Source organism: Puma concolor, chromosome A1 (genome assembly GCF_028749965.1).
Source record: "Puma concolor isolate L17-30 chromosome A1, mPumCon1.1.hap2, whole genome shotgun sequence".
In the NCBI taxonomy this organism is placed as follows: Eukaryota; Metazoa; Chordata; class Mammalia; order Carnivora; family Felidae; genus Puma; species Puma concolor.
In genome coordinates this window covers 132,367,859-132,386,175 of record NC_141667.1, presented here as the reverse complement: position 1 = coordinate 132,386,175, position 18,317 = coordinate 132,367,859, and the positions used below count along the sequence as shown (strand labels likewise).

General features: G+C 37.2%; 1 protein-coding gene across 10 annotated transcripts in view; it reads right to left on the bottom strand.

Annotated features, from left to right (window-relative positions):
* The window catches only part of RAPGEF6 (Rap guanine nucleotide exchange factor 6), a 196,630-nt gene that overhangs the window by 63,482 nt on the left and 114,831 nt on the right, over positions 1–18,317 (bottom strand). For all 10 annotated transcript variants that reach the window (XM_025923608.2, XM_086704659.1, XM_025923607.2 and 7 more), the window contains 6 exons: positions 17,940–18,098; positions 17,194–17,346; positions 12,511–12,675; positions 9,210–9,317; positions 6,672–6,875; positions 3,868–3,976 (listed from right to left, as the gene is read on the bottom strand). In XM_025923608.2, the coding sequence (XP_025779393.1) occupies positions 3,868–3,976; positions 6,672–6,875; positions 9,210–9,317; positions 12,511–12,675; positions 17,194–17,346; positions 17,940–18,098 (898 nt within the window). The remainder of the gene's footprint in view (positions 1–3,867; positions 3,977–6,671; positions 6,876–9,209; positions 9,318–12,510; positions 12,676–17,193; positions 17,347–17,939; positions 18,099–18,317) is intronic.

Below are 18,317 nucleotides of genomic sequence, written 5' to 3'. Positions count from 1 at the left end.
TTCCTTTTCCCACTCCTCAAGCCAGGCTTCTCCATTTGAACCTTTACCAGTATGTACTCAACCAGGTTTCAGCTTGCCTTGACTCCAGTCCAGTGTTATTGGAGGAAAAAAAAAAAAAAAATTAATTAATTAATTTACTCCTGGTAGTGGGACTTTAAATTTTCCAAGTTCTTCAATGATTCTGCCCACGTTTTACTGTTGAGCTGATTGGGAAACAAAGGGTGGCATGTGTTTACTCCACCTTACCTAGAAATGGAACCCTCAATTTGATTTTTAACTTCACAGATACAAGACAGTTACCTAACAGACTGTGTTTGATACTCTGGAACTCCTCTGTTTCTGTTGGTTCTGGATTACACTGATTTGAAAAAAGATTTTTTTTTAAATGTTTATTTCTGAGCAAAGGAGAAACACAGAGTGTGAGAGGGGAAGGGGCAGAGAGCGAGGGAGATACGGAATCCGAAGCAGGCTCCAGGCTCTGAGCTGTCAGCCCAACGTGGGGCTCGAACTCACAGACTGTGAGATCATGACCTAAGCTGAAGTCAGACACTTAACTGACTGAGCCACCTAGGTGCCCGGGGATTACACTGACTTTTAAGAGAGCCTCACAATCTTTGATTGTTTGCTTAACTCTGTATTTGAAAAATTATTTTTACAAATAATAGGTTATTGGGCGCCTGGGTAGCTCACTTGGTTAAGCGTCCTACTCTTCGTTTCAGCTGAGGTCATGATATCGCGGTTTGTGGGTTTGAGCCCCACATCGGGCTCCAGAGTGAGTGCAGAGCCTGCTAGGCATTTTCTTTCTCTTTCTCTCTCAAAATAAATAAATAAACTAAAAAAACAAAAAAAAAACAAAAAAAAAAAAAAACTTATTAAAAAAGACACAAATAATAGGTTACTGCTGGAATCCTCAAAAGATTTTTATGTTCTTTTGCCAGGCACCTGAGGTCCCAGGGCTAGAGCCAGGGCCAAAATTTGAGGTCTTTCCGTGTTGCTTAGAGTACAACCCACATCCACTTTAGAGTAAGCCATTCGAGGTCCCAATCTTCAACAAACGTTATTATGCTTGAGCGTTCTGGCCTTGGTGGGTTCTAACACTAGAAACCTGTGATTTTATCCTGCAGTTCTTCCTCTCAGCTACATTCTATGGATTGATAATGTCCCTGGAAAAAAAAAGACATCCTTTTGGGGTATGGTTTCAGGAGGTGGGAAGGGATGTAACACATCCAGTTTTGTGTTCCTAGCAAGTGCAGGATTCCAAAGCTTTAGACTTTTGCTAGGAGTCTACTGTCCAAAGAGGCTGTCTTTCAAGAGCTTTCCTGTACTGGTGAATGTCTCAGAGCAGATATGGCTCCAGTTCACGTCTTTCCAGTCCGATTCTCTCTCTGTTCTATGTCAGGTAGTTGTTAGCTCTCTTTTTGGATTGTTGCACTTGTTTGTAACTACTTTTTATATTTTAGTCTACCTTTTCTGGTTATTCTCCAATACTGGAAACAGAAAGTTAAAACAAGTTTAATTCATTTTGCTCAGATTTCAGGTGCCCTTTGAATTAGAAGATTCGCATCCTTCTTTCACTCTGGGAAAGTCTCGGCTATTGTTGCATCGACATTACTTTACATTTTGTTTTTGTCATTTCTATCATACTGTAAGTCACTCTGAGTTACTTCTTTTTCAATGACTGTTTCTTTTTTCCTAATATCCTGTTCTTATTTTAAGGGATAACTCTTTAAATCTGAGCACGGTTCTAGAAATGTTTTTCTTCTCTTCTTTAAATTAACTACTTTCCTCAGATTCTGTAAGCTCAGTTATTATGTTTCCCACCATGACTCAATGATTCTTGTTCTCTTACACCTAGCTGTCAGTTTTAGGGGCGCCTAGGTGGCTCAGTCAGTTGAGCATCTGACTTCGGCTCAGGTCATGATCTCACAGTTTGTGCGTTTGAGCCCCGCGTTGGGCTCTGTGCTGACAGCTCAGAGCATGAAGCCTATTTCAGATTCTGTGTCTCCCTCTCTCTGCCTCTCCTCCACTCACACTCTTCGTGTCTCTCTCTCTCAGAAATAAACAAACATAAAAAAAAAAAAAAAATCTGTGTTCTGGTCACAGTTTTCCTGTCTGTAGGTGTTCTGACTGCGAGCTCCATATAGGACAACCTAAGTGCTCATCTCTGCTTCACTGTAATGTCAGAATTACCAGGGCTTCATTCCAGGTACCACATCCATACTAAAATGCTCCATTTTTAAAAATGCTTTATTACTATTACTTTGAGATACTCTTTGGTGTTTTGCTTGGGGTAAAGTTGGCTGACCATTCTCTGCCAAGGGTAAGGAAGGAGGTATTGAGGACATGGGCCCTCTTTTGCAGTACCACAACCTACCCTCTACCACATCCCATCTAGAGTTCTATTGGGCAAATGTCTCTCACCACTCAAGGAGTCCTGAAGTGGTGGCTTCCCTGCCTTTTGTACCTTTCAGATCTATTTTTTCTATTTCCCATGGGCCATGTTATTAATCACCAAATAGTACTATCTTTATATTTTTATACATAATAGTATGTGATACCAGGTAATAATTATTACGTTCGGGCACAAAAAAGTTCAAGGTCTTTGATCCTTGTAAGACCCCTAAGAAATACATCTAAACAAAGTCAAGCTTGGAGACACTAAATCAGATGCTCTAAGACACAGAGCAAGCTCTGCTTTCTTACTTTTCAAAATCAGAATCTTTTTTATTTAACCCAAAAGTTGATGTTTCTAGATACTAGTCCAAACTCCAGGAAACCCAGGAACTGTGAAGGCTCACTTATTTGACGCTAAACTAATATAATATTAGGAAATTGCCAAAGGAGTTACATATCACACTTAATAGGACATAATTCAGTAAAAAGGACACCACTGAAAAGAGGAAAAATACCAAATGTTTCATTTTTCATTATGACTAAGTGCAGTATGAGGAGCAGTGAAAGTGAAAAAATAAAACATACTTCCTTTTCCATAGGCACAGTTTTTAAATTCAACTCCTAGCTTTCAAAATGCAACCCAGATGACCTGAAGAACATTTTCCCCAACTGCATTTAGACTCTTAAATTTTCTTTGATAATTTTCAAACTATTATGCTGTTTTTATTATCGCCCTTCTCAGAATTTCATTGAATACCCTATGGTATCTAAGGAAACCCAGTTACAATAAGTCTTCCCTAAAAAGCAGGGGGGCGGGGAGGGGGAACCAACAAAGAAGAAAAAAATGCAAGCGCAAGCTTTAGTCTTTGCTTCAAATAGAAACATGATCAAAATACTCTGCAGACACAGTAATCAACATTTTTAGAGAGAAAGGCAGAGTACACGGTTATTAAAAATCTGGAATTCAGTGATTAATTCTTTTACTCAATTTAGTTTCATGAAACAGCCAATCTAGCATTCGTATTATTATTTCAGAAAGCTAGCTAAAACATTAGCAATAGTCTGAGTTGCCCATTAGCAGGGGGAATAAAAGCCTGATTATGATTTTTATGCTTCATACAGGTCATTCTAAGTTTCACTCAGGATCTCCCAGCAAAGTACAGTACATAATACCTCTTCAGTAGACATTTCACACGTCTAACCAAATGTACATGCACACCTCTTTTAAAACTTATTTTTGTAAGATACCAAAATAATGCAAATGATGAAAAATGAAAATTCTAGAATACACAGTACTTACTATACCTCAACACTGAAGGTCCTAAAAATGATCAAGGAGCTCAAAAAGAAACATGTTTGTATTTTATTATTTTCCTTTTCATTGATGACTTTTGCTTTTAATTAACAAAACAAACAAAAACAATAAACAAAAAGCAGAAGAAAAAACCTTTCAGTTTTTACAACAAAACTCACCAAAAATGTTGGTCTTCACAGTAAGTGCAAGGTGAGTATTATTCCTTAAAATTTCAACGGCCTTCGCAAATGTAATGTTCTCAAAGTTTTGTCCATTTACTTCCATTATCTTGAAGAAAAATACAAATTATGACAGAAACAATATTAGCTACTTCTGCAAACTCAGGTGTAATGGTGAAAAACATGACACCTGAACAAAATGCACCTATATGTGAACAATGTTCATCTCTACGAGAAGTGGAATTACCACTTAATTTTTTTCTCTATATCCTATTTCCCCAACTCACTACTAAAAACATTTTTTGAAAGTTCATTCCCTCTGAGATCAAAGAAAAAATTTTTAAAAAACAGGATGGTTTATATATGAAACAAAAATAAAAAAAATTTGTAATGTCTATTTATTTTTGAGAGAGACAGAGCACGAGTAGGGGAGGGACAGAGGGAGAGGGAGACACAGAGTCTGAAGCAGGCTCCAGCTCAGCACAAAGCCCGATGCAGAGCTCCAACTCACAAAGCAAAAGATCATGACCTGAGCTGAAGTCGTACACTTAACCAACTGAGCCACGCAGATGCCCCTATATATGAAGGACAATTTTAAATCAAGACACATCAGCTCATAAAAATTAGTGCTTGTGTATGTATGTGTAAATTTTACTGAAATATTCTAAATGCAAATTTATTGCTTTTAAAAGACAGAATTCATTCAAAAGTGATACTTTAAATATATCTACTATCCTTTGCTGATGCTGAATCAGGAAGTCGAAAAGCAGCAAGTACAACTGCGATGGATTCTTGCATGTGATGTGCTGACCCTTCATAGAAGGCTTCCCAAACTTGGCTGTACCTCCAAATCGTACAGAAAGCTTATTTAAAAAATACTAAATCTAACAAAAAAGGATAAAGAGATAAACATAATGAGGAAAAAAACCACAAAAAACAGATAATCAGCACAGAGGACAGATGTCAGGACTCACACAATGATTCCAACACGGTAAAAAAAAGACTGAGAAACAAAATATGAAAAGAGAAACCACAGAAGTAAAATGCGGAGTTGAAAGAAGTCTTGAGTCTACACATTGAAATGGCTCGAGTATCGTGCAAAGATAATAAAGAGATCTATTTTTTAACATATCCCAAAGAAAAATTTGAATTCCACGGACACTGAACAAAGAATCTTTAAGCACCACTGTGGAGTTGGGGGGGTTGGGGATGGGTAGGAGGACAAACAAAGGAAGCTAGAAAAGAAAAAATAAAGGTTGGTTTGGACTTCTCTTGGGCCATACTAAAATGATGTGATACTTTTCTATAACATCAATGCTCTGAGGGATAAATAACTCTGAACAAAGAATTTTATACCCCACTGAACAAAAGCATTATCAAACATGCAGGGACACAAAAAACTATAGTATTTATAGGCCCTATATAAGACAAGAACTAGAAGAGAGTCGAAAAGTACTAGAAGACACTGGTGAAATGAATCTTAATCATGGGGGCATGTGGCACAGATGAAATGGAGGTGATCAATGACATCAGTAAGGAAGGTGTAAATGTGTACATGGTTATTAGTGATAAGCCTCCGAAACTTAACGCCAATGTCAAAAGTATTCTCAAAAGATAAATAATGTTAAAAATGACTTAATAATCTAGATCTAACATTTCAGATAATTTTAACAATAACTGAGAAGACTTGAAGGAAGAGGTAAAAAGCAGATAAATTTTCTCTCAAAAATGAAATAATCTGATTTCATTGTTTTTTTCCTTCCCTGTGAAGAATGAGATGCTCAAATGAGTTTAAAATAAAATACTAGAACATTAAATACACTGATTCTGGAATTCTGGGTACTAGAAATTGTTAATGAATGGTGTGGGGTTAGGCCCAGAAATCTGTTTTTAAAAAGTTCCCTTGGTGGAAGAAGGGGATCATTAAAATTTTAAACCAGCTTCTTAACCCTTGCACTCTTGGTATTTGGGCCGGGTAAGTCTCTATTGTGCGGGTGTCCTGCTGTGGGGTGCTGGAGGCTGCTTAGCAGCATCCCTGGCCTCTAACCACTTCATGCTAAGAGTAACTTCTGGATCATGAGAATCAAAATTATCTCTAGACACGCCAAATGTCTCCTGGGGGGAGAAAATCACTCCCAGTTGAGAAGCACTGCTCTGCAGTGTGGAAGTTTTTACAATGTGAATGCATTCATAATTTAAAAAGAAAAGCACTAGTATAGTTTAGTTAAAAGTCAAATAAAGCCACACTCTAAATGAAAAAATGAACAAACAAAACTTTAAAATGGGGAAACATAACCTTCCCAAGTGATTTAGCTAAATTTGAAAAATGACTCTCTGGTGTGCATGCGGATCACCTAGAGAGAGCACTCTGTTAAAAATACAGATTCCTGGACCTCATCATGGCAGAATGTCACTAGTACAATTAGTAGAACTGAGGTAGGCTTAGGAATTGCATTTTTTAGTAACAAGGTTCTCAGGAATCACATTTTGGACTACACTGCTCTACAGTTATCAAATGCGTATACAGATATAATAAATCCCCTCCAACTTCCTCCCAGGGTCTCCTTCATTTTCGTAGTCCCTTGCCCGGCTTCCTCTACTTATGGATGTAGTTCTGTTACCAAAGGACCACTACTTAAGCTAAACCATTATTTATGGCAATCTTTGGCCACTTACCTTTTAATGTTAATTAAATTTCCTTATATTGGTCATGCTTACTTGAAGAAATATCACATGAGAAAAAAAGTAGCAGACATTTTAGTTATAAGAAGGCTTTTAATTCAAGCGGTTGTGTATTTATTTACCTGATCACCACGTTTCAGTCCCGCATCAGCAGCTTTGCTACTGGGTTCTACTCCTTCAACAAAAATACCAAATCCCTTCTCACTTCCTCCATTAAGGCTGAAATGCAGAGGGGACTCCCGGGAAGCCTTTTGCAGCACAACCTGCCTCCACTTGGCCTTTGCAGCACAGGCAATATTCAATAACCGGAGATGACCATTCATTTTCTAAAAAGCAAAAAAGGGTAGAACGTATATAAATGTATGGATTTATTCCTATAGGCTTTTAAAAATCACCTAAAATCATCAGAGTTAGAGTTACATTTAAATACAGAGTAAAACACATACGAGTCAGGGTAAATAAAACTGAAGGAGGGAAAGCTTCCACCGGAGAGCACTCTCAAGATTTCTCAATAGTTATTTTTTTTATTTTTTTATTTTTTTTTCAACGTTTATTTATTTTTGGGACAGAGAGAGACAGAGCATGAACGGGGGAGGGGCAGAGAGAGAGGGAGACACAGAATCGGAAACAGGCTCCAGGCTCTGAGCCATCAGCCCAGAGCCCGACGCGGGGCTCAAACTCATGGACCGCGAGATCGTGACCTGGCTGAAGTCGGACGCTTAACTGACTGCACCACCCAGGCGCCCCATCAATAGTTATTTTTTAAAACGTCTAGATAGTCACAGGTCAGAAGAGATTTCAAAATGATGTCCCACTTAGAAAGGGAAGACAAAAAAATTACTTCTCATGGCATGAACTTTCCTAATACATATTCTAGTGCTATCTTGCTTATCTCCTGGCTGTTGTATCAATCCAGAATCTTGCAGGACCTGAATCATCCTTCTGAATAATGTCTAACAGTCAAAGACACATTCAAGTCTCTGCCTCTTCGAGGTACATTAGTCCTGTATTATTTTAGGTCTTTTTTATGCCTGATAACATTCTAACTTTCAGGTTTTAACACCAATTTAATATTCAACTATTCTCCAATAGCATAGTATGTGTATATCTCATGTCCATAAAAAGCAGCTAAAGTTTTTTCAAGGCAGGGACCTAACCTTACACCTGTTCTTATCCTATGCAACACTTTGGAGTACAATGTAGAATTTAATAAATATCTGATGACTGAATGATTACCAAAAAAGAAATCCCACAACTGTAAGGCAATTTCTGTTTTCCATCAGCCCGCGAATATCTACACAGTGAGCACTGGAAAACCCATATGATGGTGGTGAGCTCCTATGGCCTCTTAAGTTCCCCAGCCTCTGTTCATTCTTCCCATTCTTCACAGAGCTGGAGTGCTGCTGGGAAAGCTACAGAACTAAAAGATATGGGAACAGACGAAAATCTGCTGCTCTGTCCCTTTGTTCAACTCCATCCACTTATACTCTTGAGTAAAATCAATGGTTCTTGGGCATTTGCTATGTGACAGGTTTTCCTTTCAGATGGTTACTTTCATTATAGCTCATTATAATCCTCATAACAGAAACTACGGACTACTATACATAAAACAACTGAGGCATAAAAAGGTTAAGCAACTTGTCCAAGTTCTCACATCTAACATGTGGTATAGTTTGAATGCTATTTCAGGCAATCTAACTCCTGAGCTGCATTATTAATTTACTTCCCAAAATCTCAAGGTGCCTGGAGCAGACAATTCAGTTCCAGTTCATAGTTTTATATTTGACACAGAGTAAATTAGTTATAAATAGCCACTGTCAAAGTTAACAGGACCTTGAGGGGATTATTTTAGGTGTTATATATTTAGAACAAGTGAAATCACATGCAGAAGGGAAACTCATAAAGTCTAATGTAGATCTGATATATAAAGCAGGCCTTAAAGGTTGCACAGAGTTCAAATATCAAGAGGAGAAGCAAAGACTTTAAGTTTGAGAGAATTAGTGAAGAATATAAAATAATCCTGTTGGCTAAAATCAAGGGTACCCAGAAAAAATACTGAAGATGTAGGTGAGGTACCTGAATATATAGACAAGGAATTACTTTGGTAGGAAGTACCTTAGCTTATTTACAAAGAGAGAAATATTCATCTTATTTGTGGCCTAAAAACAATCTCTGGCCATACAAAATCGCTAGAACAAAGAAATACTAGAACTAAAATTAGCCATTATAAAAGATTAGGCATAATCAAATGAGCCCCTCAATGCGGAGTGAAAAAGAAATGGCTGAGAGGGGCTATAGGAAATAGGTGTACGCTAAAATTAGTGACGCAGGTGACTATAGCAAATGAATGGACATCTTGGCCAGGGAATTCAAGGCAGAGAAAGAAGTAGCCCACATATACACTGGAGATCATAAGACTGGCTGACTGGCTGGAGACAGCAACATCATCAGCCTTAAAACGAACACAGAAGAGTCAGGAAGAAGCCTGATTTCTGTTTGGGTTAATGGCAGAGAATGAGCAGAATCTAAAATATAAATTTCGAAGTTCTTAGAGCAGACATTCAAGACACAAGAGGGAATGGAAGTGTTCTGAGGTGCTGTTATTTGAGGATCAGGGAAATCCCTAAATCCTGAAGAAAATAAATTCTTTGGAGTCTTACTGTATCTTCCAGATTTTTTTCAAATTCCTCCAGAAATCGAGTCATAGCAGGATCACCTTCAAAATCATTAAAGTGATTGTTTACCCATAATAACACAATCCGTGTTACCTGTAGAAACATGAAGGAGACAGTATAGTTATGAGAGGCATTCTTTCTGTAGAAGTATATTACAAAAGCATGTCCAAAACTGAGGGGGAACTGAGCTATATGGCTAACCCCTTCGCCCTCTATCCTGCACACAAAGGGTTCATTCTAATATGCAGGCATGGTTTGGTCTGTTTTTGCTTCCTTGGGTGCACAAGCAACATAGAGAGCCAAGACTGGACCCACAGTGAGAAAACACAAGCCTGTTTACTAAGCTATAAGAAGTACACAGGATGTATACCTCAGACAGTATCCTAAAATACAAGCTTCTAAATGGCAGGCAATCATATCAAGAGCCTTTACATAGTCAAGAACATGTTTAATCAAAATTATTAACAAACCACATCTGAAACCTACTTTGTTAGAAATACTCTGAGTCTTCAAAATTGTAAAGTGGTTTGATTACTTTGTACCACAGATTAACAGAAAAATTAATGAAGTTGAACCGAATAATGTACCTAACAATGGAAATAATTTAAGTCATTTTTTTTTTAAACTTAGGTAGGTAGGATACACACAAAAGCCACCATTTAAAGCACTGTAAGGTATACAATTCAGTGGCATTTTGTAGTTATAGGTGTGCAACTATCACCATTACCTAGTTCCAGAACATTTTTATCACCCATTAAGGAGTCAGTCACCTCACATTCTGCCCTCTCTTCTATGTGGAATATTTCATACAAACTGTGACCTTTTGTGTCTGGCTTCTTTCACTTAGCATTACATTTTCAAGATTGATCCATGTTGTGGCATGTACTACATTCCTTTTTATGGCTGAATTAATACTTCATTATGGCTATACCACATTTTGTTTATCCATCCATCAGTTAATAGACATTCGGGTTGTTTCCCCCTTTTGGCTATAGTCAGTAGTGCTATGAACGTCGGTATATAAATTTTTGTTTGCATACCTACTTTCAGTTCTTCTGAAAAAATACTAAGAGTAAATGCCAGGTTATATGCTAATTCTGTTTTACTCTTTGAAGAAATGCCAAACTGTTTTCCAGAGTAGCTATAACATTTTACATTACTATCAACAATGTCTGAGAATTTCATTTTCTCCAGTCACATCCTTGGCAGTGCTTGTTATTTCCTTTCCTTTTTGAAAAGCCATCCTAGGGGGTGTGAAGCAGGATCTCACTGTGGCTTTTTAAAGCTTTTTTTTTTTTAACGTTTATTTTTGAGAGAGAGAGAGAGAGAGAGAGAGCGCGCACACATGGAGGAGGGCAGAGAGAGGAAACACAGAATCCCCAGAAGGCTCCGCAATGTCAGCGCAGATCCCAACACACAGGGCTCAAACTCATGAAATGACAGACCATGGCCTGAGCCAAAAGTGAGTCGGACGCCTAACAGAATGAGCCACCCAGGTGCCCCTGTCTGTGGTTTTAATTTGCATTTCCTTATAACGAATGATGTTAAACATTTTTTTAAGATTCTAGTTTTTTATTTAATCTCTACCCCTAACGTGGGGATGGAACTCCTGAACCGAGATCAAGAGTTGCATGCTCCACCATATGAGTCAGCTAGGTGCTCCTTAAACATCTTTTTCATGTGTTTGCTAGCTATTTAAGTATCTGCTTTGGAAAAATCTCTATTCAAGCCCTTTATTTCTTTTTTCTTTTAAAAGATTTTTTTTTTTTACATTTATTTGTTTTTGAGAGACACAGCACAAGCAGGGGGAGGAGCAGAGAGAGAATGAGACACAGAATCTGAAGTAGGTTTCAGGATCTGAGATGTCAGCACAGAGCGTGATGCGGGACTCGAACTTAAGCACTGTGAGATCATGACCTGAGTGGAACTCGGACACTTAACCGACTGAGTCACCCAGGCTCCCCAGAGCCCTTTGTCTGTTTCTAAGTTGTGTTGTATCTTTGTTGTTGGACTATAAGGGTACTTTACACATTCTGGATACTAGACCCTTATCAGATAGAAGATTTGCAAATATATTCTCCCATTCCATGTGTTTCCTTTTAATTTACTGTTTTAATTTTGATGAAGTTCAATCTATGTTTTTTTCCTTCATTGTTTATGCTCTGAATATCATATCTAAGAAACGACTGCCAAATCCAAGGTCATGATTTTTAAGTTTTAAATGAAAAAAAGTTTTATTTTTGTAAAAATAGCACGTGATCACTGCAAAAGATTTAAACAATACATAAGGATACAAAAAAGTTTAATACAGTCAATGATTTTAAATCTCTTAAGAGTTTTATAGTGTTAGCTCTCATATTTAGGTCACTAATCTACTTTGAGTTAATTCTGTATATAATGTAAGGTAAAGGTCCAATTTCATTCTTTTACATGTAAATATCTAGTTGTCCCTCACTTATATTTTTGCTCATTCTTTATTTAGCATGCCTTTATTTCTTCAGCAACTGAAGTACCTACACATAACTCCAAAGGGCATTAGGGGGGTGGGGATGGGGGGGCAAGCCTGTAGTTCTGAACACCTTAGTTTCCTAAACAAGAGAATTCTACAGTCTAGCCACATCTAATTGTTTCATTTAAAATATAACTCAGAAAGATACACCAAGCAATTATGGCCCTTCTTTTATTTTTCTTAAAATAACTAACTTCCTACCAATTTGCTGAGGTATTGCAAGTCTTCCCATTAAATGTACAAACACTCCATGAAATAAGCTAAGATTATCTACAACAGCAAACAATGTTTAATGACAAGAAAAAAATACTCAAAGGTAGATTTAAAATAAGTCACTGCAGGGATATATTAAGGACAAAAAGATTATTTTAAAATGATAAAAGTGTAAACCCCCCAAATCAACATATTGCTATTTGGGGCTTACAATCAATCTAAGGTCACTTGAAAATAATTTACTTGGTGAATAGTCTTTCTAACTATTAATCACCTTTTAAGTGTTTTACTGATCTTCATGAACAAACATTTTGATAGAGTTCAAAACACTCTCAAGCAGCTATCATGTTTTTTGAGTTTATAGCTTTATCACAGCCTATTTCAATTTTTAACTTTTAAGGCTCATTTCCACTTTTAACATGCTGTTTTGTCACAAAACTAGGTAGAGAAATGTTGTTTAGGTTAAGCGAATCCTGTTATCAAAATAAATATTTATCAATTGCAAAAGATTTTATGAATAGAATTTAAAGGTTAAAATCACTTTTTCATATTTATAAAACCAACCTTATCCCTTAAGCTGTCAATTTTAAACCATTCCAACAGTTTGATCCCAACATCCAAAGGACTGTGAAGAAATGTTCTATAAGTTAGTAGGAAATCTTCTATATAAGTTGGGTCCACGATGGAATGCTCTTCTATTAAATGCATGATGAGACGTTCAGGTGTTGCCTAAAAATCCAAGGATACAAAAGATTATTAAATAAATCAATAGCTCAGGAAACAAAGAACTCTACTGAGTTCCCTTTGTAGAGTGACTTCCCTTTGTAGTCACTCTATTACACAAGTTCTCAAAGTAGAGTTTTACCCTTAAAACACTTAATACTGGGAGACGGTAGTCTTTATAGCTTGTAATCCACCAGCACCCAGAGGCTGGAAGACAGAAAAGGCAGAGGAATGAAAATATCCAAACGCATTTACTCAGTTATAGCTGTTTTTCCTGGCATTTTACCATAGGAGGGCTTTTGAATTTCAGTGATTTACCCCTGATGTGGTCTGGGGTAAAAAAATGACAATAATGTCATTTTTCTACAACTGGTAGAAACGGGAAGATGACTGTCTTAAGGCACCAGAGAGAAGTAGTACAAGTTAAACTTGAATTAAGAAAAAAAAGAAAAAAAAAAGCTTTCCTCCAAATTTAATTATCCTTAAATCTCTTCTGCCCAGGATATAGAAACAATACACTAATTCAAGACCGTGTGTTTCACTGTTTTAACTTCCTAGAAAAGAAGTTTCTTCTTCAATGGTTTCTCCATGCTAGTTCACCATCTTGAGAGGAAACACAAGTTCTATATATAGTTTTTACATTAATTCAGAGTTTTAACCACTTGCCTGTCTCCAAGTTTATAAAAAGGAATGTAAACATTTATCTGCTGCTCTGCTTTGAGCTTCTGAATCAATGTTAAAATTTATTACCTTTGCAGCCTTTTCCTAACTGTATACAGAGAATATAAAAATAAATCAGATGTTAAACCAAATATAGAAAATATTGTCCATAATCCCCAATTTCAATTTGTTGCATTCATCCAAACAATGTCATCGGTCAGAATAACTGTATGGTAAACATACATTCATACTAACAATGTTATCTAAGGATTTATTGAAAAAAAAAGTATGCAAATCACTTCTCTAGAACAAAGTCAAACTAAGCATCTTCATATAACCTATTTAAGGGACAAGGCAACCACAGGTCATTCCTATTCTTCGACCCTTCACAACACTCTAAGTCAAAGAGTACCAAGTTGGGTTTATCATTCGCAGGCCACTCTTGAAGTCTTTATTTTTTCTTAAAGTTTATTTCTTTATTTTGAAAGACAGCGCATGCGCGTGCACTCAAGAGGGGGAGGGGCAGAGAAAGAGAGAGGCAGAGAGAGAATCCCAAGCTGGATCCATGCTGTCAGTGCAGAGTCTGCCACAGGGCTGGATCTCATGAAGCATGAGATCATGACCTGAGCCAAAATCAAGAATCAGACACTTAACCTACTGAGCCACCCAGGCACCCCTCGATTTGAAGCCTTTAAATCTGGAGGAACTGACGAACATGTTAAAGAAAGGCCATTATTCTGACTGGCTAAAAACTGGGGCAGGATGCCTGCAGAGACTAAGATGTATATCAAGAACTGTTTTTTAAAGGTGAGCCCCCATAGGCATGCAGAGTCACATCACCGAAGTGCTCACTAGTATTCAACAAGGTGGGATTCTGGGAGACATGGTGAGCAGAGTTGGCAGGCCAAGGAAATGACTACCATGGTTACACCGGCAGGACAGAGGCTGGTTATGATAAATAAGTAAATACAAAAAACGTACAAGAGCCACTGACCGGAGAAGGTATTTACAAACATAAGAAGGGAAAGGATAAGCAAAACTGTGGTATCAAAACTGGGAGTACTGTTATGAACTTATGACTGTTACAAATAGATAGAGACACATACAATGTTACAGATGTGAATGCAATATAGTAAATACATACATATATTTCCTAGCTCTGTCTGATCAGAGGCTCTAGAAGCAATGACACCTAAGTAGCAATGAACAGAGTAGGCGCCCGTATCTTGTATTTAAAACAAACAAACAAACAAAAAAAAAACGATTTTTAAGTAATCTCTACACCCAATGCAGGCTCGAACTCACAACCCAGAGCCACATGCTTCAACTGACTGAGCCAGACAGGCACCCGAGACACGGTGGCTTTTAAAAGCTAATCTCGGGGCACCTGGGTGGCTCAATCAGTTAAGTATCTGACTCTTGATTTCAGCTCATGTCATGATCTCGCAGTTCGTGGGATCGAGCCCTGTGTCAGGCTCTACAGTGACAGCATGAAACTTGCTGCTTGGGATTCTCTCTCTCCCTCTGCTGCTCCCCTGCTTGCACTCCCTCTCTCAAAATAAATAAACTTTTAAAAAATGCTATTCTCGACTAGTAGGATCTAGAGCTCTCCAGAGAAATGGCTGATTCCAAAGCTGGAAAAGGAAAAGCACAATATGACACTGGAGCATCTTGTTTTGCAGAGAATAAAAAAGCTGTTAAAAACCAATGGGGACATATCAAAAGAATAAATACAGAGTCAGCCTTATGAAGTTCCCACCAAATCTGGGACAACCTGACCAATGGCTCAACAATGATGGTAACAGTACAACACACAAATCCATGGCAGTAGAAATGAATTAATTAATGGGGAAGAGGAGAAGGTTCATCCTTACAGAAAAAATGACAAATGTAGGAAAAAAAGGAAACAGAAGATCACCATTTTATTAAAAAAAATTTTATAACATGTTTATTTATGTGCTTAATATTTATTTATTTTTGAGAGACAGTCAGAGCAAGAGCTGGGAAGGGGGAGAGAGACAGAGGAAGACACAGAATCCAAAGCAGGCTCCAGGCTCTGAGCTGTGAGCACAGAGCCCAACGCTGGGCTCAAACCCATAAGCTGTGACATCATGACCTGAGCCAAAGTTGGACTCTTAATAACAGACTGAACCACCCAGAGCCCCAAAAGAACACCACTTTAGGCATGAGTCAATGCAAGACCGGTAAACAGAGGTTTGCAGGACATACTGACACTATTCCAGAACATCTCCCATCTAAACACTTATCAATTACAAAGAACACAGTGGTGACTTTATAGTTAGGAAACTTTGCAGACAGACATCAATATGACCAGGTGATTAATGTAAACTTCACCAAAGGTGGGACAGGTTGACATTACATGCTCCCTGACATGGTGCACAGAGAAGAATACATCATTTCTGTGGGATTCCTGCCAGAAAATTACGACTTGAGTCTGGGCATGAGGAAACACTGGAAAGATCCACACTGAGGGTGACCCTAAGGAATAAAAGGTCTGTATTCTTTAAAACTGCTGAGAATATGAACAGAGAAAGACTGTTCCTGGGGTGGAAAGAAGTGACATGACAACTAAATGCAACTGTGTTCCGGGATAAGATCCTGGATGAGGAAGGAAAGAGAGCCACTGTTGGGATAGTTGGTGAAAATCTAAACAGGGTCTGTAGGCTAAATGGTTGTACTTTATCAATTTTCATTTCTCAACTTGAAAGTTCTATGGTGTTTATGTAGGAGAGTATTCTTGCTTTTAGGAAATATACAAGAGAATATTCAGAGGGACGAGGCATCACATATGCAGACTGCTCTCAAATGGTTCAGAGAAAGACTGGTGAAAATGGAGAAAATGCAGTGAAATAAATGCTAATAGGTGGGGAATCTGAGGGAAGGAGCTCTCTATACTGTCTTTGCAACTGTTCTCTAAGTTTGTAATTATTTAAAAATAAAGAATTAAAAAACATGAGCCCCCATAAAAAGATAGCCTATGGCAATCCACCCATATGTTCATCTTTTCTACAATAGAAAGCTTAGATTTATCAGTTTAGAAAATGAAAACGCGTTCTAGAATAGCCTGACTCCTGGGGAAAAATGTACCTGACATCAGTCCTTCATAATATTAAATAATAAGCTCAAGCATTTGTAATGAATAATAACACATTTACTAATTTTGCAACCAGGACTAGCTTGGAAAGAGAAATGGTTATACGTTTTTATTTCCTCTTTCAATTACAATTTCTCTATTTTACACGTGGAGGTCTTAAAAGAGACAGGGTAGTGAAGAGGATGGGGAGGAAGGGAGGCAAGGGGCAAATGGGCAAAGGGTAGGGGAGAAAGGGAACTAGAGAAAACAATATGGGGATCAACATTCAGACTCTACAATGTACTAAGGCTTTTGATTTACCTCATTTAGCCCCAATCAAACCCTGCCATAACATTCCTGTTTTCAGATAAGAAAAATGAGTGTCAGAGAAGATAATGTCTACTTTAAAGCCATAAATAACCAGTAAGCACTCTGCATTTTCATCTACTACTTTAATTTTCTGTTTTGTTTCTAATTATTCCTGTCTTTGGTGAAATTAACTCCCCTTATCAATTGATCATAAAATAAATTTGAAAAACTGTGACTGGTATATTCTAAAATAATATCCTATCCATACTGATATTAAATGGCAATGCCATTCTTCATTATTAAAATGTGTAAAAACCAATGGAGAAGCAAAAGAACCAACACATTTGCTTAAATTAGATTCTAATGTTAATTATCTTGCACTACTGAAAAAGTGGTTCAAAGCCTTTTAAGCAAAATGAAAGCTTCTGTCAGCGACTAATATAATAAATAAAAACACCCACCTTGATTACAATGTGTCCTTTCCTGGTTCCGCTCCGATCTAGTTCACGGTGTTCATGTACCATAACAATTTCTCCCTCTTCCTCAACTTTATGGGTGTTTTTCTCCACATGATTTAAAATTCTCCAATAATCCTGCTGGGCTATGCAGACAAACTGTCCGAGAATAACATGGGGACAGTTAATGAAACTGTAGTACATAAATATATCACTATGCACCAAGGTAGAGCACAAAGGTAAGAAATCGAGTGGCATCAGTTCTTTTTTATTCAGTCCCTTTAACTCTTAATAAAAATCAAGGTGAAATAATTCATATACAACGAGACCAAAGAAGTCAAATCCATCTGAATTGTGCTCTCAAAGAAGAAGTGAACATCTACTCTCAAAACTGACACTAGGCAAAGAACACATGAAGCAGTAGTAAGTTAGAAACAAACAACTCAGAAGTTCCTATTTCTTTCCTTTATTTAAAAAAAAAAAAAGAGAAGAACAGAAAAAGGAATAAGCTGGCTAATGCCAGATATAAATTTAACAAACCAAAATTTCGAATGTTCTCTTCTAAAAATTTATGCTTTGTTCAAATCCACAAATATTTGAGTCACACACAAAATCTAGTTTCCTTTATTAACTGTGAGCTTTTGACAACTCTCAATTCTCAAGTCAACCTATTTTATTTTGAGGAAGAAAAAACAGGCTCAGCCACTTTAAATCAACAAACAAGAGTTACAAGACTCAACAGATAACCTTACCTGACAATCATCTACTTTAGTCCTAACAACTCCATGCATATACTGCTTATCCAGAGTGGGAGTAATTCCAAAACTATTTCCCATAAAGAGATTTTCAACTTTTCCATCTGGATGAGTGATTTCTACAGTGCCGTTTAAAATAACATACCATGAGTCAAGCTACAAAGAAAAAGACAGGTTTTAAGAATCTTTTAAAAAATATAGTTACAGTTAACTTTGAAAAATAATCAACATATTGAATTTATATAATTTAAAAAAGAAAAATAGAGATCTGATTACATATTACTTTATACTCTGTCAGAAAACAGTCTATGCCCATCTACACAAACTAGTAAAAGCTCATTTTAGTCTTTCTTCTTTTAGTCACCAAACGACATC